Consider the following 25,890-nt stretch of genomic DNA (forward strand, 5'->3'; position numbering starts at 1 on the left):
TTATTACATAGTTAATCTTTCGACATATAAAATAATGTAATATATTCGTATATTTTCTCATAAATACAGTAAAAAAAATAAATGAAATCTTTAGTTTTACTTCCCATGCTTATGCCGATTAGGCTAAAGGAGACGGTGATGATGAGAGATGAATAAAGTGGTAGAATGAAGTGGGAGGAAACGGGAGAACCCCGAGAAAACCCACGAGCACGGTGTTTGTCCACCACAAAGTCCACACGGCACGGGCTGGGATCGAATCAGGGACCCCAAGCACCGGAGGTGAACGCTCTACCACTGAACCACCGCGCACCCATAAATACAGTAAAGTTTGAATTATGTATAAAATACAGTATGTTAATATTTCTCTGCAAACAAACACGATTCCAATATTGTTACAAAATTACTTGTCTATTATGTATTAAATACAGAAACATGTAAAAATATTCCTATCATTGCAAACACTTAACAATCTTCACATACAATCTTCTTCGTTGAGTGATTTTTGCAAATAAAACTGCCACAAACTTCACATTTTGTTCGAACTTTTCTGTTTCTGGGGCGAGGAAATTTTACACATGGCCCCACTATACCCTAGCTGAACAAGATAACAATATCACGAAATATTACCTTACACATCTTCAGAGTAATACGAACCTTCCATATGCATCCGAAAATACTAAAATGTCATATCATTGACAATCGAAAGAAGTAACGCTCGTGTAATATCTAAGACTCATTTACCTTCTAAATAAAGCACAAGACAGAGAAAAAAAAGGCACAAGGGTTTTACCATCAGTTATCACTACACTTTCACGTTTGTGCATGAATATTGTACAATAGGAAAAAATAACTATGAAAAGCAAGCTAAAATGAGCTATCACCTAGCGATCGTTGAAGAAAACAATGCATATTTCAAGAGTAACATGAATTATCAAGTGAGATGTACTTGCACTTCACTCTAATAATTTGTAAATATTTAGAAGACAGTTAATTTAATACAATTGTCTTCTCCGTAAAAAATATTTCATACAAATAAATAATTTAAGTCACCGAGTCTCATCCTTGTGACAACATTTTTTCATCAACAAAATAGTTAGCACTGGGGTGTTTGCACACCACTTGGTAAAAAGAAGGTTAAACAGGGAATTTTATGTCTATCTATGTTTCATACAGCCTCAGAGATGATATGTAAAATATAACTTTCACCTTTCGCCACTTCGCTGTCAACTTTTATGCGAAAAAATGTTCCAAAGTCATACCTATATTTTTCATTAATTACTCATTTTCAATCTGACATAAATGTGTCCCTTTATGACCAATTCTAATTTTCATTCAGACTAAATTTAGAATTATAGCAGCTGAAAAATCTTCTTCCGGGTTATCCCAAGTTATTTCGAGCACAGTTAAAAATATAATAACTGGAAGACTAGAATAAAATATGAACTGAAAACATACGTTATCTTTGGTATTCTCGTTAAATATCTGTTACTGAAGAGAAACAAAACAAAATGAAATGAAATCTTTCAGTTTAACGTCCCACGTTTATGCCAGTAAGAGGAATGGAGACGATGATTAAGGCAAATGAATGGTGATGGAAGAAATGTTGGAATGAGAACGTTGGAGGAAACGGGAGTACCCCCGAGAAAACCCATGGGCATGATGTTGTCCACCACAAACTTACTTGGCCGGGGATCGAATCAGTAACCCCTCACTCCAGAGGTAAGCGGTCTATCATTGAATCACCGTGACCCTCTAAACAAAACAGAACAATTTAGTAAACCTTGTGGAAGAAAGTGTCTAGCTGCAATAATACTGCAAAATGGCACGGTACTTCTTACAACAGTAACACACCTCTACAGTGTTAAATGAACACACTACAGATTAATAATTACGTTTCAATCGAGTGCAAAGAGCTGCTCTGTATAACGATTTAAATCACGAGGAAACATTTCAGAAGAAAGAGAAAAAAATGACAAACAATTCAGGTTGATCAGTTTTTAAAAATTATCTGTAAACGTATCTGTCGAGTTTATCTGGTAGATGATGAAACCAATTAAACATTTAACATTTTAAGTGACAATCGATTTAACAGGGATTTTACAAGGTTTAATTTTTGGTGTCAGTTTTCTATGCACACCGCTTTAAGTACTGAACTCTCGGACAACCTCCTTTTCTATAGTCAAATTATCGCATTTTTTCTCTTATATTTACTTACACCATTTCCTCTACTTTAGAGAACAAAGCAAACTACAAGATCACCATCCACCCTGATCTCAACTAACCCTTTTCTATTCTCTTCTGAAGGAAAAGCTTGAAATAGGGGGAGATGACTGATTTCAGAAGTTATACACGATTCAAATATTGAGTGAATTTACAAGTACACAAATGTTAATTTTATCTTCATGTAAGAATGTATGTAATTTATTAGTGCAAAATTCCTTTATCGAAAAAAAAAAAAAAAAAAAGAGAGAGAGAGAGAGAGAGAGATTATCTTGTAGGGTATTTATATAATGCATTTTTTTAAAAATATCCTCACACAATCTCTTTTGAGTTTCGTCTCTGGGAATGGGTAGCAAAAACAATGTCTCACCTTCAATTAGTCTGAAAAAGTGATTTAACCGATCACCCAACTTTAAATCTACAGTTATGTGGTGTGTTTAAAGAGTTTGTTCTTCATCAATACTACTTTGGTAGCTGTTCCAAAGAACTGGTCAAATTAGTAAAATCACTAATCTGAACGAAAGCAGAGCTATAGTTTCCATAATATTACGAAGCCGCTTTATAAGAGAACTGTGTGTGAGAGAGAGAGAGAGAGAGAGAAAAAAAATGATTGCCTAAATTCGGTGAAAGGTACGAGATACCACGAAAAGTTTCCACAATGTGCAGCACAGTCACATAAAATATGCTGGAAGACAAATATTGCATATACACATGTCACTACATCATACAAGTCTTAATTATGTATATATATATTTATAGTTCATGCACATAACAGCAGGTAGGCCCAACTAACAGCTGATATAGTGTATCTAGCAACTATATAATAAATAAACAAAAAACTGCACAAAATGAAAATAAAAAAGGAAGAACTTACCACCGCGTACTCCTCCAGAGTACAAAACAGTTACTTGAAAAGGAAAAAAGAAAGAAAGAAAGGAAATTAAAAAGATATTTAACTCATGGTGCATGGTGTTAGAATTCATGCATTATTCATGCAAAGTGCAAGCAAACAAACCAAAAGTTAATTACAGATCATATTTGCAAAAGAAACACCATAAAAAAACACACCAAAATGTTAATAGGCACTCAATACACAACTAAACAAAAATACTACATCTAATTCTACAACTAAATCATACGTATGAGAAGCCCTACACTGTGTAATGACGATATTTGCAATCTTTATGCGATCGTTTACAATGTGGGTAATGTTTTGTCTGTGTCACTTCCCCAGTTAGCAAGTTAGAATATGTTAAAGCATGCATTAAGCTAACAAATATAATTTACGAAAAGAATATAAGTAAGTATTTTGGAGTTGATTGAAGAATAATACAAATTATAAAGTTAAGTTTTAATTCTTACTTGTGTTGAGTGTTAAATTATTCAGTGTTATGTGAAGATTTATTTTTCACAGAAAACTATAATAAAAGTTATTTGCTGTGGTGGTTGCTTTAATATTTTATTAGTTCTCATCGAACTTTGTTAGAGTAATTGAAACGAAATTTTTAAGTTTTACGTCCCACGTTTATGCCGGCTAGGCTAGAAGAGACGGTGATGATGAGAAATGAATGAAATGGGGAAATGAAGAAAGTGGGAGGAAACGGGAGAACCCCGAGGAAACCCACGCACACGGTGTTTGTCCAGCACAGATCTCACTTAGAGCGAGCTAGGATCAAACCAATGACCCCATCGCCAGAGGTGAGCGCTCTACCGAGTGATTAAATAAAAATAAAATTAAGTTTACTGACTAGCATTAACGCTTTTTTTTATATAATGTATCTCCTAGGCTTATATGGAAATGTACTTTCCAAGAGAGGGGGTTTAAAAGTTCTAAGGTGTATAATATTTTCGGCATTGTTACTTTATAGAACCCTTACTTTATAAAGCTAGATTTCGTCTACATTGTGTGTCCATAAAATTAGACTGAGATTGTTTTCGTACATGGTTGTCGCACAAGTCATAACAGAGGCAAAATTAACAGCAAAATAAAATTAAACTCTCCAAGTTTTGGATATATACTTAAGGAAACATGGAGAGATATACGGTACTTAGCGTACGGATTTGCAGATTTTTCTCCTCTCATTTTGTCGTTAATTTCATGTCTCTATATATAATATTAACAAATCACTATATACGTTACTGTATGCATTTCAACGCATTATTTTCTATAACAGTTTGTTTACCTGAGTTTGAAAATACTACATTCGTTGACTATACTTGTATCAACATTAACGTGGGCATTATTATTCTGGGATCATTTCTTGTTCTTCTAAAAATGGGATGAAACACTGTTACTTTGACAAAGAAAGATGTCAGCCGCCGTATATACAGTGTACAGTGTTTTATTGTTAAGTTATCGCATTTTCAGAGGCGAGCTTACAACGCCAGTAATTTGATTTTGAGTGATGAATATATCTTTATTTTTTTTTCTCCATACCAGAAGAAAACCTGAATAAGAAAACGTAAATACAGAATACAAGCACTTCAAAATCTTTATGTTTAACGTCCCACGATTATGCCCGTTAAGCTAAGGGAGACGGATGACATGCAAGTGAATGCTAATGCAAGAACTGGTGGAATGAGAATGTAAGCAAAAACGGGAGTATCCCGAGAAAACCCATGGACACGATAGTGTCCACCACAAAATTACTTGACTGGGGATCCAACCAGGAACCCCACACACAAGAGATAAGCGCTCTATCACCGAGTCACCTCCTCCCAGAAGCAGCTCACGAAATAATCCCAGATCAAAACATCCCCGTCAATGTTAATAGATATAAAGTCAACGAAACACAGCAGTTATTTACAAACCTCACGACGCATTATTTAGGTAAGCAAAGTTTGACTTTTTATAATTCACATATATCGTATACTAATTTATATTTTACATTTCGGTAGGCACTGGAATAGTCACAAAAGATCAACAAAAACGGAATCTTTTTTTAAAAAATCTCCATATGGATCAATGTACTAAAATTCCTACTTGACCTCTCTCGTCGCTTACCATAAGAAGACGAAAAACTATATTTTTAAACACAGAACCTTGCACAGACAAACCACTGTAATTGACAAACTACAATTTGGAGGGGGGGGGGGGGAATACTGGCTTTTTTTTTTATGTAGTACTATCCACGTAAATGATCACCATAATTACAATTCACTCATTTGAACTCCCCCAAGAATTCGGATTTTTTTTTTCTTTGAAAGAAAAATACTTCTAGCAGATTTCACTTTAAAATTAAAACCATATTCAATAACTAAGAGATATAAAAGAATCACTAACTTGCACTACAAAAACACATCGAATTAATAATAGAACGAAATGTTCTTTATTCAGTCATTATTCTTCATTTTCATTATATTGCCATTTTAAAATATACTACTTGCTATATGCACCAGTCTTTACTTTTAATACTCAACTTCATGTTAGAAAGCTAATATATTTCACAACATTATTAAGTACATGGGTAAGCTGAAATGGACAATCGAAAAGCGCCATCTTTAAGAAAACAAATTGTATATTTAAGAAATTTTAATTGAAGTTCATGATCGTGCACTCACTATCTACAAGATTTAACAGGATTCTAGAATAAGTTCCAGGACTAATGATGATACTCTATTACTGCTAATGACAGGAAACTGTTTATCATGTGAGATTAACCCTTTAAGTCATTTGTAATCATTTGGATACATAGTTTTCTTAAGCTTCTATTACTTTAATGAAACGTTTAATTGACGTTCTTGCACATTGTGTCCATTTGAACACACTTCCTGCTGATGTTTGGGGAGTGCTGCTATCATATGTCGCTTTTCTGAAGTGTTGCCAGCAGAAGAAGCACGCTATACAACGAACCGCAGTAAGTGGTGTTCCATGTAGGGAAATTAAGATGTCATTTTCATTGAAAGCTGTGATATTTCTTGTTATTCTTGATTAGAAAATATCAAATGTAACGTTAAAATTAAATTATCAAAGTTCTGGATCGATGTCAACTCTTACAAGTACTTTTAAATCCATTGTAACCATATGGTTACGATGTGAAAGACGGAGAAAATGTAAACATGATTCACAGAACTGAAAGATATAAAACGTATTTATTTTTACTAATTGTTGAGAGCTCACTGCGTATTGTTATAGAACTTATGTACTTACTTAATTATTAGTAATTCTGAGAGATATATATTTACTTATATATAATCGATTACTTGTAGTTTTCTAACAGTATGATTGCATTTATCTTTATATGCAAGTGTTCAGATGAGGCATAGAGCCCGGTTTCTCTGTGTCCACCAAGCATCCTTTTCCTTTGTTCCCTGGAGCTCGATTTCTCAGTTTCCAGTTTTCGTATATATATGGGGGATTTGAACTGGCATCCTCTATGGTGACTGTCGAAGGAATGGAAGAGGTGATAATCGGACGGTGCAATGTCCGGGGAGTATGATTGAGATGTGTGTCTGTTTTGGTTATGTGTCTTTTTATTTTTTCATGGGTTCTAGTTTCTCTTTTTATTCATTCTGTGTTCATTTTTTTTTTTTTTTTGAGCATAAGTTTCTGTCTCTCCTTGTTTGGTATCTTTTTTTTCTATTTACCTTTTCCTTTTTTCTTTTCCTTCCTTTATTCTTTTTCCTATTCATCTTTTTGTCTTTTTTCGTTTCATTTCTGGTTTCCGCTCTAACGGTACTTTGTTTCGCCTATTCTTTGAGTGGACCCTCGTCTTCTAGTATTAGGCTGGTGTAAGTTTGGGGTTGTGGGGCCGCTCTCCTTTTAATTTTCTATCGTATGTGGCTTTGGTGGGGTGTTGTATAAGGTTTTAGGGTCTCTTGTATGCTATAACTGATGGTCCCTGAGGTATCTTTGGCCACCATTGTTCTGTTCCATATTCTGTATTCAATCATTTCCAGAATTCATTGCTGATGACTTTCAGTTTGTCCCAAACCTTGGCATGGTAGAGGATTGGGAATGTCAAGTCAAGTAGGATGTTTAGACACTTTCCTATTTGTATCTATGACACTTTCCAAAGACAAGCTATATTTAAATTTTGTACAAAAATTAAGCAAAATTTATTGGCAATTTAAAGTGAAATGACAGCGTAAGATATGAATACTTTTATTATATTTACCGTTATGTTGCAATGTAACCATGTAGTCACAACTCTCAAATACAAGACGACTGAATCAATTTTCGAAATTTCTCTCAATATGTGTTCTAATAGTCCTAAATAATAAGTACACGAAGTATAAGAATTTTCTGCATTTCAGAAGTAGGTTTGTGTTATAGAGTTAATGCTACGATTTTTTTTTTCAGGCATGTGGAAGATCTGGTAAAGAGAGCATGTATACCCTTCTAAACATGTTATCGAAGCATTACCAGTGTCATAGATTCTTACATGGAAAATAACGCGAACATTAACGTTTACCTGAATACGGAAATTAGCAACAGAGACACACGAGGTGATCAGAATCGTTACCTGCGAGAACCCCCCGGAGCCGCGGTGGCTCAAAGGTAGAGCGTTCACCTCAGGGGCATGGGGTTCTTGGTTCGATCCCAGATCATGCTAAGTGAGTTTTGTAGTGGACAAACACCGTGTGCGTGGGTTTTGTCGAGGTTCTCCCACTTTCTTCATTAAGCCATTTCATTCATTTCTCAGCATCACCGTCTCCTTTAGCCTCACTGGCATACCCCTGAGACGTAAAATTTAGAAGATTTCATTTCTTTTTTTTTTTCCTCGAGAACCCCCTACCTCGTAGTCATGTGTTTGAGGGTACGCTCAATTTCGTGATGGACGTGAAGACGTTCGAATGACTCCACAAGTGGATGTGCTTCAATCGATCTTACACTCCACATTATCCTCTGAACGAATGAGGAGCAGAGGCGCATTTACAATGGGAGGCCATCGGGTCTCGACCCCCTCCCCAACCCGAAGAAAAAATCTAGGTAAGCGCCTAACTGAGAGTAAAGATGATGATGATGGTTCATTACCCATTCCTAATTCCACCAACATGCTCTTGAATACAAATAACCTGTTGGTCTGATCTCGATTTAGACGAAGAACTATTTCCTTTGTACTAAACACGTTCTGCAATCAAATCATGATGTCGGAAATCTGGTATCACTTTTCCTAACTAAATATAGAGTTCTACAAAGCTATTTTGTTTGTTGTTTGCTGAAAAGACTCTATCTGGGCTTTATTATTTTCAAAAGTAACCGCATGATGTAACACAAAAAACACATCATACTGATAAGATAGACATCATATTGAGTAAATCTTCTCTCAGCAACTTTCTCTCGCGGGGAACGCGCTTATCATTTACCGGTGATGTATCAGCGGTAATAAAGGCAGTGAATTTAATGATTGCTTTAATATTACCGAAGCCATCAAGTTTGAATAAGGAGGACTTACAATTCTTATTACAATGGACTTCATGTATTATTTTCATGCATTACTGTGGCTATGACGTTTTATAGTAAGATGTCTGGCCACGAGATTCGAACTCGGGACCTTCCAATTATGAAGCAAAAACGCTAATCGCTTACCTACACCCATTTCTAATAACATATTAGTAACATTGTTTTATTATTCATTTACCTTAAGTTTTGCGTCTTCAGACTATAGGTATAGTACGTATACACTACGCTTGGACGAATCAACCATAAAACTCGAGCCACAAAAAGTTGTTCTAATTTAGGGAACTGAACGTTATAACCAAATGTTCACTTGTAACTGTATGCTTATGTCTATTACTTCTTGCAACTAAGGAATAATATTGGATTAAATCGTACATTATTTGCAGGGTTGGCTGGTTTAAACCAAGGTGGTTTAAACCAGCTGTTTCTTTTTCTTTTTAACCAACTGGTTTAAACCAAACAAAAAAAGAACGAAAAAATGCTTTAAATCGTGTGAACTTCATGGTAAGTCTCCACATATGAAACCATCTGCATTACGTTTATGTACTTTTCACCTTTTAATTAAGGAGTCCCGTGTTCAATTCTCGGTCGAACCACAACCCATCTTTCAAGTGTAAACCAAGTAGCGATTCGAAGTGTCCCTTTAAGCGAAAGTCTTCTCCGTGATAACCTTGGTATTTCATAAGGATGTTAACCCTAAACATACGAAACGAAACCAAATTATATATTTCTACTTGCCTGAATGCCTGTTGTTTTATCAAGAAGTCAAGGTTGCTTAACTATATTGATAGAAATTGGCAAAATTTATCAACTGCCTACGCAGCTTCCAACATCAGCTTGGATTTGACTTTGTTTTAATTTTATTGAATGATATCTACATACCAAATTTGTAATTTAATACCTCAGTTTTAGCGTAGTGATTATGATAAGTTGACCTTAAAATTTTATATACAAATACACTTGAAGTAATAACAGGATTTTCCCAATGGCTAAGGCGGGAGTTTCCCGATTTACATATAATTGTATAATGTTTTTACTTGTGTAACTGTTTTATCTTTTTGTCCTTCTGAAATGACTTGACAATTATATTAACAACTAGGCCTATGTAAAGATCAATACAATGTATTTTTATCAGGAGTCCTTCGTGAGTGAGTCGGCAATCGCATTTGTGACCAATTAGCCCCGGTTTCGGGTTGAAATGGACAATTTTTCTTGGACGAAGCCGATAAGCGGTTTGGATTCCGTTTTAAGCTTATGTGACCCCTTCTAGCATAACCTTGTTGTTGCATAATAACACTAAGGCGAAACAAATTAATTTCTGTCCATATCTAATATAAATGCATAGAGTAAATTATTTAAACCAAAAAAACCTGGGTTTTTGGTTTTTTCAATAAAAACCATGGTTTTTGTCAACCCTGATTATTTGCATTAAATATACTTAGGAAGATACTGCATTTCATTAAAAGAACAAAGTTATCAGATGTTGAAAATTCTTAATAAACATTAATGGAAGCGATTATCAGTATTTGTTACATTATCTAGATGTTATCGTATGGAATATTTTCATTAAGCCGGCAAATTAACTATCAAAACAGTTACTTGCATTAATTATCAAAATCGTTCGTTTTTTAAACACTTTTTTGTATGTCCCAAAGGTATTATTATATTATTTTAATATCATAATATCTTAATGTCTGGAGCGTACCGCTCATTCTACGTAATATGTGAATAAATTTTTTTACATGAATAGTGTTAATTCTCATTTTATTTTGAAGCCTTTCTGTCGTCTCGAGTTTCAAAGGTTCGTTGACTGCAATTTCATTCCATCCTATGTCTCCTAACTTGAATTATAAAATGCTGACATTGTGGATCCAATAGTGTTGTAAAATTTCCGGAAATGTTGAACCTGCTGGTAAAAAAGTCGTTTTTTTCGGTTTCTTTCCGGAAAATTTGGAAAAATAACAAAAATCTTTGTATTAGGTTAATTTTACTAGTAATGAAACAGTTTTATTTTTTCGAACACGTGGAAAATCTAAGTTGAGAAATTTCAATATTGTGATTATTATAAAAAAAAAAAAAACATTCGAAAATAAAACTGTTGTAATTATTCTTGAAAATTAAGAGTATGCACTAATTTTCTTTATATGCTGTTGGTCGTTTATTCGTAGTTGTGCATTAATTTCAGAACTTTTACAGTTGTATACACATCTACCATCATGAAGTATTTCTGTTGCAACAAATAGGGCTCTTGAATGAAACTGAGTTCATAATATGCTCTTTGATCAGGTGGAGTTTTGCTAATTTTAATCAAATTACTTCTTAAAAGAAAGAGCAGTAGGCAAATTTCACTAATACTCATGCACTAAAACACATAATTACTTATTTAATATTCTAATATAGAAATTCTTTTATATAAACTTTATGGACAAAATTTTGTATGTAAACACCTCTTTTCTAGTGCAAGAAATTATATATATATATATGAAAGTGACTGTATTTGTAACTTAAACAGCTCTTGAACCAACAGACCAATCTCGATAAAATTTTCAATATAGATGGGGTTCGAGCCTGGGAGGGTTTTTATCATTTTGCTTTGACGGTGCAACTTGGAGGAAGGAAGGAAGAATATACATTGAAAATGACCGATATTAGTTCGAATCCATAGTTTTTGGGGTTGCTGAAGTGAACAGTAACACTTCCGTTGCTGTTTAAATACAAATTTAGCCCCCCATTAGTACTCCTAAAAGGGGAGGGTGACATATAAAGTAATTGAAAATGACTGATACTAGTATCCAATTTATAGTTTTTGGGGTCCCGAAGTTCATTGGTGATAGTTTTGGTGCCCTTTATGTTCAAAATAAAACGTATTCTCCCCGTACGAGGAACGGATATGCTGCTAGTTTTTAATAATAAGGAACGGAAGTTCCACATGTTTAATTCTTTAATACGTTTCTCGCTGCACAAATTTACGCACTTGTGTGGTGTATGTGTGTAAGTGTAAATAAGATCCTCTCTCTTTTTGAGTTGTTCGAAAAATATACAAATAATAAAGATGAATTTTACCAAAAATAAGAAAACTAAAAAGTAAAATTAAAACCTATTGCTTTAAGTATTTTTCCTGTTAGCGAAATATATTGTATACATTGTGAGCTAGTGGTCTACTATGCCACGCTTAATTGCATGCATGGGGAGCATGCCCGCGACCGTTCGGTCTATTTAATGGACGGGTTCCGCCTACAATGCACCCCGCCCGTAGTTGCTCAATATACGCTATTGCTCGTGCACGAAGTGCACCGTCAAGATTTGTCCCCTAACCTTGACACCTAAGTGTGTCACCCCCATTCACTGAGGGAGTGGGATACGCCTACTGCGCGGCCAGACAAATGTCCTGAGTGCCTACCAGTTAACCTACTGGTTGAGGCAGACTGCTAGCGAGTCAGTCCTACCATGCTCTGCAGGCATGGCGCCCGAGCGTTGTAAGGCAAGCTCACCTCCCGCCCGTGTTCACCGTTACCCAGATTCCTGGGATTGGCTCCCACAAGCTACCGAATCCCACGGTATGACCACAGCCCGGCAGAGTCCAACCCAGTCCGGGACCCCAGGCAATGCCCGAGGGGGCTTGTTCAATCCCGGCCCTGCCTACCTCTATCGTTCAACTGGCAACCGCCTTGTCGTGTAGAGGTACCACGCACACGTCGAGATACTCCCGTATCTCATCCCGGACCCAATGGTACGTGTTCAGTCACCATTTGGGTTTGGTGCCGGTCCATATCCCACGGAATTTCCTCCCTTAACAGGATCAAAACCGTTACCCAGATTCCTGGGATTGGCCCCTCCCCCATCTCCGGTTGGTCCTCCCGCAGGCTGGATTCCGACACTCCCCCCCCCCCGGTAGGGTCGTCCGAACAATACGGGACTTCCTCTAATTACGGTAGAGGTACACCGTACATTACCAGAGCCAATGACTGATGTAGACCGTTTGCTCAAGGCAGACATTGTCATTTGGGAGCCGTGACTCCCCTGGTAGGCCCGCCCAAACAATACGGGGCTACCTATCTTTTGCGTGTTTAGGTATCACGTACACGTTGTAGCATGGCTACCTGTCCGAATCCCAATGGTACGTGTAAGCCACCATTAGAAGGGACACCCACACCCTTCCTCCGGTAGGGTCGTTCAAACAATCCGGAACTACCTCTTCTTACGGGAGAGGTGAACCGTACATTACCAGACCCAATGGCTGATGTAGACTGTCTACCTTTAAAGACAATGGCCATTTGGGAGCGGCGGCTCCCCTGGTAGGGTCGTGGCTCCTGCACCCAGCTCACACAACTGGGACGAAGGAGGGGGGACCCACTTCCTCAGCGCTCCTGAGGTACGAGTATGCGTTAGGATACGAGGTATCCCATCCCGGACCCAAGAGAACGCATTACACTCTCTTTGAGGGCAGTACCTACATCATCCTCCCGGTAGGGCGTTGGATACGCCCACCCAGGGCACACCAACTACCCACTCTTTTTAGCGTGTTGGGGTACCACGCAGCATTATCTCCCGGACCCAAGGGCACGGCTTAGTTGCCCATTTCGGGGGATACCCTAGGGCTCACCCCCGCCGGTAGGTGCGGCAGCAAGCTACCTACCCCACTGAGGACGTGATGGGGTCACACGTACTCTCCCAGATCCAATGGCACGAGTTAGTCGCCCGTTTCAGAGGATGCCCACAGGCTCACCTCTGCCGGTAGGTGGTTGTCCTGGGTTACATTCAACCCCACAAGAAGAAGTTGAAGTTCAAACAGGACATTCGAATGGAAGGTCTGTTTCCAAAACTCCCACCCGAACCAATCTCCCCCGCCAGTACACTGTGGCCACAATGCATGCCACAGGTATTGAACCAGCGGGGGTCCCTCCCCCTTTCTCAGCACGGGCTTGGGACCGGCCATATGGATCATTTTAATCTTTCCACAGAAATATCTCGAAAATGGTTGAAGATAAACGAACCAAACAATAACTCAAACAGGAAATGCCATGGTTCACGTCGAATGGTATTGTCGCGGCCCTTCATTGGGGCCCAGGGCTCAACTTCAGAAGTTTAAATGGAAACATCGGCAAGTGATATTTTGTTCGATAGATCTTTAAAAATCAAAGAGCACTGTGGTAAGGAATTTTTCATATCGGTCACCGTTTTCAAAATGGCCTCCAAGACATGGTGCCTCTATCAGATAAAACGTTCAGTACCACTAATATGAAAACGGTTGGAGATAAATGAACAGAACAAAAAGTGAAACGGGAAAATAGCATGAGGCTCTTTGAATGATGTCTCGGTGCTCCCCAGAGCCGCCATTCATGGAGCCCAGGGCCCAACTTTGAAGTTTTAAATGGAAACGTGGGTCGAGTGATACCTCGTTCGATAGATTTTCAAACTCTAAACAGCATTGTGGCAAACAAATTTTCATATGGGTCACCGTTTTTACAATGGCCGCCAAAACATGCTGCCTGTGTCAGATAAAACGTCCAGTACCACTAATATGAAAACGGTTGGAGATAAATGAACACAATAAAACATATAGGAAATCACAAAGAATATTTATCATTCCACGGCTTGAGAATGATGCAACAGAGAAAAAGATGATTAATGTAAAAGTGAAATAATGCAAAGGAGGAAATCTAATTCTTAGAAAATTATCTTTCCGACTTCCCTCCGCAAGTGGGTGAAACGGGAATGAATGTTAAAATCTCAAATTAGAACCCCACTTTTAATTGCAATAGATATGGTTTGTGTAAAACATTGTGTGTACAAGTGACTGGTACTGTAGTTAATAAAAATACGGTGAAATTCGGTTTGAAGGGTAACACCCATTTGTACTGCAAACTGTGATTTGATGGGAAAAAAGAAACATAAAATGCGAAGCAAAGGTTTTAATAATACATTATGTTAATTTTATGGTGGTTATGTAAATTATTAATTTTCATATTAGTGGTACTGGCGTTTTATCTGATACAGACACTATGTCTTGCCTTGGCGGCCATTTTTAAAACGGTGACCGATATGAAAAATCTTTTGCAACAGTGCTCTTTAGTTTTTAAAGATCTATCGAGCGAGATATCACTCGCTCCATGTTTCTATTTAAACTTTTGAAGTTTGGCCCTGGGTTCCCATGAAAGGCAGCCCTGGGGGTCACCAAGACAACAATTCGACGTACCTCATACCATTTCCCTGTTTCACTTCTTATTCTGTTCATTTATCTCCAACCGTTTTTCATATTAGTGGTACTAGGCATTTTATCTGATACAAGTACCATGTCCTGGCGGCCATTTTGAAAACGGTGACACACATGAAATTTTTTTTGCTACAGTGCTCTTTGGTTTTTAAACATCTATCGAACGAGATATCACTCGCCCCATGTTTCTATTAAAACTTCTGAAGCTGGGTTCTGGGCCCCCATGAAGGCGGCTCTGGAGGGCACTGCGACAATACCATTCGATGTGCTCCATGGTATTTTGTATTTTGTATTTTGTATTTTGTAGTTTTTGTTCGGTTCATTTATCTTCAACCATTTTCGAGATATTTCCGTGGAAAGATTAAAATGGGCCACCCTGTATATGCTGCAGACACGTTACAGCAAATAAGATTAGAATCAGGCGAAGAAATCGTTTTAAAAATATACTTTTTGGTTTTTGCCAATATTTCCAAACAGAAGATTTTTTCTAATGGGTTCAAAACTTCCGGAAATTGTACACAGTACAAGGAAGATACGTATCTCCATAATATAATATTTAACATATTGGTATTAACTAAAATGATTCTGGCCCCGTTATTTTAACCTTCCCTGCCATAAAGCGGGCACTTCATGAAATTGCTTAAGATAATTTAAATGCGCCTATATTAAATAATCTAACTAGCTTATATTTTAGTTCCTTTTGTAGCAATAACTCCATTCGATCACGGTGCTAACTTTAACGAGTTTGTTTGAGTAGTGGACATGCATTTGTTGCCACAAATTCCCCCTTTTCTAATACAAGAAACGTAGGTACTCAATACTCTAAACTAGTAAATATAAAATACTTTTTACTTTTAACGCAAAATGTACTAAAATATTCGAAAATTTTAATTTTTTCCCAAATTTTACGGTTTCTTTCCAAGCTCGGGAAAAAAACGGTAAAAAAGCTGATTTTAACCCAAAATTTCAGTTTTTTTTCCCAGGCCTTCACAACACTAATCACCAACCGTGCTAATATAACTAAAAGAATCAGAAGTTTTGAGAATTAAAGTATTAGACTAAAATTATTTGCTCCGAGCATTTACCATGTTTTCAGATGTTATGCTAACGAAATTATTGCTGAAATAAAATAAGAATTGCGCTATAACGAATTACTCACCTACTTGTGTTCTTATATCCAATATTTCGAGTCATACACATAAGCACTTCTCTTCAGAGACAAACACAGGCTTCAGTCATATTATACAATAAGCTCTTCACACGTTTAGTTGTATCAACACAGTGGAAATTATAAGAATAACTGTGAAATTATATCAATACTTAATGAAAAAATTTCTGGAAGGAACTACTGTTTTCTTTCTATATACAACAGATACGAATACATGTACATACGATGTATCGCACTCAATAAAAAACTAACAGCCTGTTTGTGTATATACATTCTACGTTTCTCTGCAAATAGATTCTTCAGGAAAAATATTCGACTCGTTGTCCTTAATGTTCCCCGAAAGACATTTGTAAATCGATGTATGTGTGTTTAAAGCAACCAAATTATACACTTGTCTTATTTGGTATAAGCTACAATAAATCAATAAATAAAAAAAATCCTTTGTGTATTTAGAATGAATTAAACTAGCCACTGAGGGGAGCAATCCAGGGCCAAGAGGTGCCGATCCCAAACCTGGTAGATAGTCAGAGTTGGTATCAGGAAAGGCATCCGGACGAAAAAAAAAAAAAGTCACAACCATTATGGGAAATGGAGAATTGTAAAGGAAAGATTGAGGCTAGGGCGTCCCGCAGAAGTGATGCACAGTCATGTCAACCGAAAACAGCGATAAGTGGACAAGGATTGTCGAATCATGGACAAGTTCAGCTAAAAAAGTTAATCATGGATAGGAACCTTGAATGTCGCAGCTTTGAATGGAAAGAGCAGGGAGATTGTAGACCTGATACAAAGAAGAAAAATGAAAATCCTGTTAACAAGAGGAACGATGGGAAGGAAATAAAGTAAGAGAAATAGGCGAAGTATACAATCTATTTTTCTATAGTGGAGCAAATGGAAGAGGGAAGGATGGAGTTGGAATTGTAGCAAAGGAATTAAAGGAAGAAGGTGGATGTAACGAGGAACAATTATGCAAGAGGCAGTGTTAAGGTACGATCCTTGAGTAAAAAGTTTCAAAAAATAGAGGCTAAGAGGGTTTGCACATGTAGAACAAAGAAATGAAGATGTGGGAAGGAGAACTGAAAAGCTAGAAGTACCAGCAAGAGGAAAAGATCCAAGATGAAACAAAACAGCAAGATACAGAATGATAGGGAGAGGAGATGGAGAATAGAGAACGCCCAGTACAGAGAAAAGTGAAGGAAAAGAATTGAAGACGGGAACGCCGACCCGCTATAAACATTGAAGGCAGAGGTAAAGAAGTATTTAAAATGAATTATATTTATCGGAACTATACGAAAAATTTAAGATAATATTTGTTTCTTGTTTTTATTGATATGATTAGTAATAATAATGTCCCAATCTCTATCTAGATTGCTTTTATCGGTATTTAGTTCTAGATTCTTTTGTTCTAACGCAATATGCCTCATACACACGTCTTTCAATATTTGAAGAAGTTCGATGAAGAACACTAATATTCTGTATTTAGTTGATTGAAAGTGACTGGATAACCTCGAAATGGATCCTTTGAACTCTCTCGGGACTCCCTTTGGTGTTCTTTAAACCTGGTTTTACCAGGTAATTCTTTACATAAGAGTGTGTTCCATACGCTCCATAAGGAATAACGTTATTCAGAATTAAAAAAAAAAAGTATTAGTAATACTAAGCAGGCCCGCAACTAATATTTTTGTTACCCGGGGCAAAGACGAAATTCGGTACCCTATATATATCCCTTTTAGGCGCCTCACCAACCACGTGCTCGGGACACGTGCCCTACTCTCCTTCCTAGTTGCGGCCTTGGCACTAAGCACCATCTGTATTCTAACTACATGCATAAAGTGGAACCCAAGTCACATTTAGCCCATTAGTGATCGGAATCAAAGTTCAAGAATGAACAGTTTCACGTCACCTTGTGAACGGAACCGACACAGAAACAGAAGAGAAGACACAGAAACAAAAAGCCGCGCAGAACATGTGAACGCAGTGTTTGACTTAAATTTCAATTATATACATTGAAAATATTGCTATCAAAATTCACGCCTGATTTCTAACAACCATTGCTGTAAATAAGATTTACGAAGTTACGATCATTAGATTTTATTTTCATATTTTCGTTCGTAATTAACAATAAATACTTCACACAACCATTGATTATATACATTTCCGTGCTACAATAGACTCCCTTAACTTTCGACATCATGCAGTACAAGTCAAATACTTAACCTACTAACAAATAATAATAAGAACTGCACAGAAACCTGTTGTGTCCAGTACATGCAATACTCTCCAACAACAAATCAAATCACAATTCTCAATGAGACACATCTCCTATTTGGACACAAAATTTACAGTATGTTGTCTACACCACTCACATACACACATGCACTCTATACACTAACGTGCAAAATTCTGACTCACTATGTGATCCGCCCAAATCTTCATCTGGAATAGAACGCTCAGTAACAGTACCCGTTGTCGTTATGTCAATCATGTCATCATCTGAACTTACAGAAACAGTTCGATCTTGTTGGCCATTAGGAATCTGGAACAAGAAGCAGCAGCTTGGATTACTCTCTTTACGATATCAGCTAATCTACCCACTGAACAAAACTACAATCAAGGAAGTACAAATATAAATAAATAAATAGTACAATAGGCTCAAGAAGCAGAAGCAGACAGGTTATCGCATGATTTAAATATTCCACAAACATAATATAATTTACAAAAAGCCACCAACAATATACTGAAAATTTTTCTACGGATACAGATATTATTAAAATTAACTTTCAATGTGAGTACTGATATATCAGGACAACCGAATAATCAGCCGCAAAAGTTCCTACGATATTCAAAAATATGGCATCTACTTAATACTATGACTTCAAAACTGAGAAGTACTCGTGTGTTACGGTATCTCATTCATTACCGTTACCATGAGTTAGTACTTAATATGGGTGAAATGACACACACACACACACACACACACACACACACACACACACACACACACACACACACACACACACACACACACACACACACACACACACACACACACACACACACACACACACACACACACACACACACACACACACACACACACACACACACACATATATATATATATATATATATATATATATATATATATATATATATATATATATATATATATATATAAAGCCGAATATAAGTTTCAATGTGTTTCACTCGATTAACAGTTTTCTGGATTTTCCAGGTTGATATAGTCACGTACGGATGCAGCAAAACATTGAATTCTATAAAAGATCACGTTAGTTCTTCACAAAAATTCGTTCACAACTGTGGGGGAACTTTTGCATCCGATTGTACTAACGGAAATACTTTCTTCTTTCGTTTTAACGGACTAAAAAAGGGGGCAAATAACGGTCTGATGCTACCGATTATATTTAACGAAGTACACTACTCAATCTCACAGTGGACTTTCAGATTGAATCGGTTGTTCCGAATTCTGTCCGTTGCTTCTGAAGTCCGTCAAATCGGGGTTCGTAAAAATGAGGGATGAGTGTAATCGTGCATGTGTAACCGACCGATTACCGGTTACATTTCTGTTTAAGTTGGTTCCCGTATTTTAATGTTTACCGGTGGTTTACGCAGCGTTAAAGTTGGTTATTGTATTGTAATACTGCGCCCTAATGTTTCTAAAGATTTGTTTTGACGTTAATTTGTTTCGTTGCCAATGAAATAAATGGTGCAAAAGGTGATTAGTTTTATATGAAATACGCAAACACACCGTGAAATTTAGTTTATACTTTTACTTTACCTTATATAATTCCGTCAGTTAGTTAGTTGTAATACTATCCATCATTTGTTATGCACTCTGATGTTCATTTGTTGTTCATTCTGATGTTCATTTGTGACTCATTCTGGCTATCACTACAAGAGGGCGTTTGAATCGCTATGCGGGCATCTATTTTTGCAATGGCGACCTGCTTAAACAGTGAGAACAGCGGTCGTCATAACAACGCAAACTATTTTCAAGACGTGGTTAGGTGAGTTTGAAATTTATGTTATGTGGTTATTTCCGATAATCAAGAAATGTCATTTAATAGATAGAATGACTGTTTATTTGAATAGGGTTTTATATAGTAACAGAAGACATATAAATTGGTTTTAGTTCGTAGTCGATTATGTAATATTAAAATCGCGCTTATTAAGGTCGGGTGACGCGACTAAGATGACGTAGTTTACCACCATGATGTAAAGAATATAGAAGGCGGTCTGAGTTGGGCTCCTTTAAATTTGGAAATTTGATAGCTAAAGTATATATCTGGGAAGTTAACCTTGTCTAAATTTTCATCTTTTGGTCAACCTAGACAATTAGAAAGTAAAGAAAGCAATCGAGGAGCCTGACTTCAAAATTAATTTCAATATTTCTAGGCCCAAGGCCGCCAAATACCATCTCCGCCATCATTGGTGATGGCAGGGGATATAGTTTTTCAAAGTTGACGACAATGGGCCACACGGACGGTCTCCTACGACTGTAGGGTATCGAACTGGTGATCCAGTGGCATCAATGTTTGAAGTTTAAGAAGTGGGTATACGAAACCTGCCTATTGAACTGAAAGATTGGACTTGCATAACCTGTGGAACCTTCCTAACTGGTAATATCTTTTCTTTGTTTTTCTTGTTCAGTCATGAAGTGCTTCAAGATCACTATGGGTAGTTAAATCGAAAAGCGTTACGCGTCTTTCAAGCTCATTATCATAGTCCACTCATGTACTTATAATTGCATGCCATAAGCATGTATGATCGAAGTATTATCTTATGTACTTGATACGTGAACCTGAAAATTTTGTGTGTTGATACGGTAAAACTTTACTTTGCACGCGCTTTTCCATAGTAATGTACTGTGATATTTTTGAATGTTTAGGTTAGGTAGGCTTAGTTAGACACATGTCCCATAATGGTGTTTTGTTTCGTGAAATATTTGCGGTAGGTTAGGTTAGGTCAAACTTAAATGTGTGAATCATAATATTTATGTCGGCTAGGTTAGGAAATTAAATTTTGTCCGTGCTTTCGAATCTAATATGTGTTTGTAGGTAGGTTAAATCTGAATTTAAAGAAGATGTGTCCCATAATGTTTTGGTTAGGTTAGAGAATTTAATTTTTCCTGTGATTTCAAATCTAATATGTGCCTCTTATTTTGTCATGTGATATATTTTGTTTTGCCGGGGTGAACTTCACTTTGAACGCACTTGTGATAACTTGACGGTTTATGTTAGAATATTAAATGCTCCGTAACGTATGTCATTGGTAAATGTTAATGATGATGAAATTTCTTTGAGAGTGTCTTCATTTATATAAATACTATTTTTTTTTTTATACATTTGTGAAGGTTAGGGAAAAATATATCGTAAGTATAGAGCCAGTAACAATTGTACTTTGAACGTGCTTTCCATATTTCGCCGTGTGTCCTTTTGATATTACTTCGTAATATATCTTGTATGTGCGCTTTCCATATTTTGTCGTGTGTTCTTTAATATTGATTTGTAATACATTTCTACATGCGTAATATGTGTGAAATCGGAAAAAAAAATGTACTTTGAACGTGTTTTAGTATTTAGTGATGTGCCCTTTTCATAGTATCTCGTAATATGCTCGTAATTTAAAATCCTTTTTCATATGTCTTGTCACATTGTTTTCGCAATATATATTTATTATTGTAGGTTAGGACAAATTTAAGAGAAAATTAACGTGTTCTTTGATGTCGATATCGGCTTATGCTGATCCGGTGAAATTTTATTTGGACATACCTTTGGATTTAATATCATTATTTCTAAAACTATCACTGCGTGCAACGTTTTTTTTTTTCTTTCCTTTCGGTAGGTAGATGTTTGAACGTGCCATGATGATAATTACGTGCCTATTCAATCCATTAAACATATATTTTGCCTCATCGAAACTAATAACGTTGGAATATATCTCAACTTGCTTCATCCAATTAGAGTGTGATTCCTTACGCGTATCCATCCCTCTTCAAGCTAAACTGATTATGAACAGAAATAATAATAAGTTAAAATAATGATAGTTGGGAAGGCGTTCTAATATTTGAACCTGTCGAGTAGAATTTTTTTTTTTTCTTTCACTCACTATACATTTGTAAATATTTCATTCTTCATTGATAGCAGTGTTTTTCCACGTTATATGTGTTATGAAAATGATGAATAGGCTAATGTGAAGTAATAATGCTACTTATTCACTTTAATTTAAAAGAATGACGTTGTAGTAGTAATGACATGGCCTATGTTTGTATTTCATTTGATATACGACAGAGATACTATAAAGAGTGAACGCTCAATTAAGATGTTTATTTAGAAATATAGAAGTAGAGAGGATGGATCGCCAATTTTGCTTTAGTATTAAGAATTTCCTATATGTATCAATGTTGAGAATCATGTTTGATAATACGAATATGTTAAGCTACTGTGATAGCATATTTCCATATAGAATGTCGGTAAAGTATCTTTGAGATACCATGATGGAGGCAAATGTTTAATGATACGAATTTTTTTTTTTTAATATATTAGAATGTAATCGTTAATTAATGGCACAAATAAACTAGTCTTGAGAATTTGACTTTATGATTTCAAATGCGATTTATAAACTTGAACTTAGACAGTTATAACTGCTTGTTTTCTTTATATATACTAATTAAGCTGGACAATGTTAACTCTTATTTCTTGGTTGGCCACAAAACAAGAATTTGGAAATCTTCTGATGATAAATAATAACTTTATCGTTGCGTCTTTCTTCTTTGTTTGCTAAAGCTAATGCAACCTGAACATTAAATCTAATATAACCTTGGTTTTTTTTTTCAACACCCTGAAAACGATTTGTTATAATTGGCGATTCAATCCAGGATCTGCCTGATATGTACTCATTAATTTCTCATTCTTTTATGACCGTAATGTCGGTTTGTTTTACATGTAAGTGCAATGAAGTACATTACTGTAGAAATGTATATCACTCTACAATCAAATGATGAACATAAATAACATGGAAACATTAAAGGTAAGGCCATATCATGATAAATTAAAATTATAAGCACTAATGCCCCCAGCTAATGACAGCAATTTGATGCTAATTTCAACTAGTGACGGTAATTTGACGCTATATTTCAATGACCTATAGTCATTATCTTCAGTCTGTATGTGAAAAAGTTATGGTACTTACAGAACTACATATTTTGATCAGTTTTCTCCACTGTAAAGACAATTTTAATGTTCATTGAATCACCACTACAAATTCCTTGTCGAAAACTCGGGCGCATATCTAAGTTCCCGTGCTTATTGTTTTTAGTTTACGTCCAACAATTATGCATTGAGGCGTAGGTAGACGGTGATGACAATGAATTACGAGGTGCACATCAAAAGTACATGCCGTTTCGTTCTAATTTCCAGAAACAATGAAATACAGGGAACTAACCTATGTCTATTTCTCAACAAACTCTCTCTCTCTCTCTCTATTGACACACAGTTGTCATCGCTCCGTCCATTTTGTGTAGCATGTGGCATAGTCATCTTTGGGTATATATTTCATATACTGGAAAACAGCACTTCCCAGGAATGATCTAATCGTAAAATTGCGTCTACAAAGAGAATCCTTTGAGGTTTAGGAATAACTAGAAGTCACTAGTGGCCAAATCTGGTGAGTAGGGTGGCTTGGAAGAAGTTCAATACCGTGGTCAGCCAAGAATGAGGTCACAACACAAGCACGGTGTTGCGGTGCATTGTCCATGTGCAGAATGAAATTCGCATTTGCCATTCCTGGCCGATTCTCAGTCAACTTCGGCAAAAATTCTGTACTCAAAAATGTACGTAAATACTCACCTGTAATTATGACCTTTCGGAACAGAGTGGGACAATATCACGCCCTGGGAATCTTAGAAGATAGCGTACAGCACTTTCTCACTGCATGCTATCTAATGATTTTTTCTTTGGGGGGGGGGGGAGTGAATCTGTGTTTCCACTGTATCGACTGCCTTTTTGCTTTTGGGTTGGATGATGAAATCTGCGATTCATCCACTGACACAACACTTCAAGAAATTGCGTCCCTCTCTCCTGAGGTATGTCAAAATTTGCAATATTTGATCGAATTCTTGCTTCTTTTTGATCGTCAGTGAACATTTGTGGAACTCAGTAAGAAGAAACTTTCCTTAGGCCCAGTTCGTTCGTGTGTTCTCATTGATAGCACTAGTGTATCACAAATGTCCAGTATGATGTCACGCCTATCTTCCATAATGAAATTTTTCAATAGGGCAATGTTAGCGTCCGCTGATGCTGATTTCGGACCTGCAAACCTCTGTTTATCATGCACACTCGTCCGTCGTGCTATGAACTAACGCACCCACTTTCTAAGTGTTTTCTGCATGAGCACTATCACCACATATACCCTCCAACTGTCGATGAATATCGGCTGCACAATTTCCCGCTGTCGTGAAGAATTTCACAATTACCCGTTGCTCTTCAACCGAAAATTCCATGTTACAGGGCAGTATCAGAAACATGTCTTACTTATTCACGCACTGTGCCTCAACTGCTGCCACTCAGTAAACAACACCTGCAATGCTTAGAGACGAAGGATAGAGGTCTCCGATGCTGCAGTTGCTTTTCTGAAACGGCACGTACTTTTGGTGTGCATCTTGTAAACGGTAGAACGAAGAAAGTGGGAAGGAATTAGAGAACCCAAGAAATCCACGCCCACAGTGTTTATACATCACAAAGTTCACTTGGCGCGAGCTGGAATCGAACCAAGGACCCCACACACCAGAGGTTACTACTCTACCACTACGCTACCATGTCCCCGTACTTTATATTGTTTGGTAGTTTTGCTCTCAACCTGACCATCGATTCATGCTCTGATACAAAAACAGGGAAAAGGTATTGTAGAAATGTATTACTGCTACATGTTCCTTTAAGTTTCTCCCCAACTTCCAAGTAAACTTATTATTTTGACAAAAATCAGTTTTATTTATCATTAATATTTATTTAAAGATATTACTTCCTTCATATTTATATAATTCATATACGATAACGACTTACTACGCCCAAGAAGCAGTTTAGTACAATAAATGTATACTTGGACGTAGTTAAGATGTACTTTTTAGAAATCATATTATTACAGTATCTCCTTAATTTTATATGCAAATACACCAAAAGCCTAAAAGAAAAAAAATAACAGACATTTCCTTTATCTTTTGCATCGAATATTTCGCTTAGTTTAATATAGTGTATGTTTACACTATAATAAATTAACTTTGACTAGCCTAAAATAAACGAAGGGATATTTTACTGAAATAGTACATGTTAAGTAACTTGTTTTTGAAGATACTTTGTTTCAAAAAGTAACTAATACAGTTTATAAGGGAGTACCATAACTAATCAATTAAGTCTTATCCCCACTACACAAAATACTTCACTAAACTAGAAAACTTGATACGGTGAGACTCTTGAAAAATTTTCGATTAATAATTGCTAACAGATGCTTTAGGATGCATAATGAATAACTAAAATATGAACAATCTTAACTCATATCACGAAACAATTGAACATCAATCCACCAGTTTTACTATGTTTTATCCATCTTTGTCAATAACTTCTAATATTTGTCAGACTGAATACATCTGGAAAGGTTCCTGTCTGTCTACCTATGAAACCAATCTGACAAAAAAACTGAATATCACCTTTTAAACTTTTAACAAAATAAGGCTTTTGGGGAAAAGTACGACGCACAGTTAATAAAAATGAAATGAAATGAAATTTGAGTTTTACGTCCCACGGCTATGCCGGATAGGCTAAAGGAGACGGTGATTATGAGAAATGAATGAAATGGTGGAATGAAGAAAGTGGG

General features: G+C 36.4%; 1 protein-coding gene across 4 annotated transcripts in view; it reads right to left on the minus strand.

Moving 5' to 3' along the window:
- Positions 1-25,890, minus strand: part of ClC-c (chloride channel protein 3) — a 151,245-nt gene that overhangs the window by 70,002 nt on the left and 55,353 nt on the right. For 3 of the 4 annotated variants that reach the window (XM_081728021.1, XM_081728020.1, XM_081728024.1), the window contains 2 exons: positions 18,415-18,538; positions 3,095-3,127 (listed from right to left, as the gene is read on the minus strand). In XM_081728021.1, coding sequence (XP_081584147.1) covers positions 3,095-3,127; positions 18,415-18,538 — 157 coding nt within the window. The remainder of the gene's footprint in view (positions 1-3,094; positions 3,128-18,414; positions 18,539-25,890) is intronic. The other variant, XM_081728022.1, reaches the window with a different exon arrangement.

Source organism: Thermobia domestica, chromosome 10 (assembly GCF_964235325.1).
Source record: "Thermobia domestica chromosome 10, izTheDome1.hap1.1, whole genome shotgun sequence".
Taxonomy (NCBI): Eukaryota; Metazoa; Arthropoda; class Insecta; order Zygentoma; family Lepismatidae; genus Thermobia; species Thermobia domestica.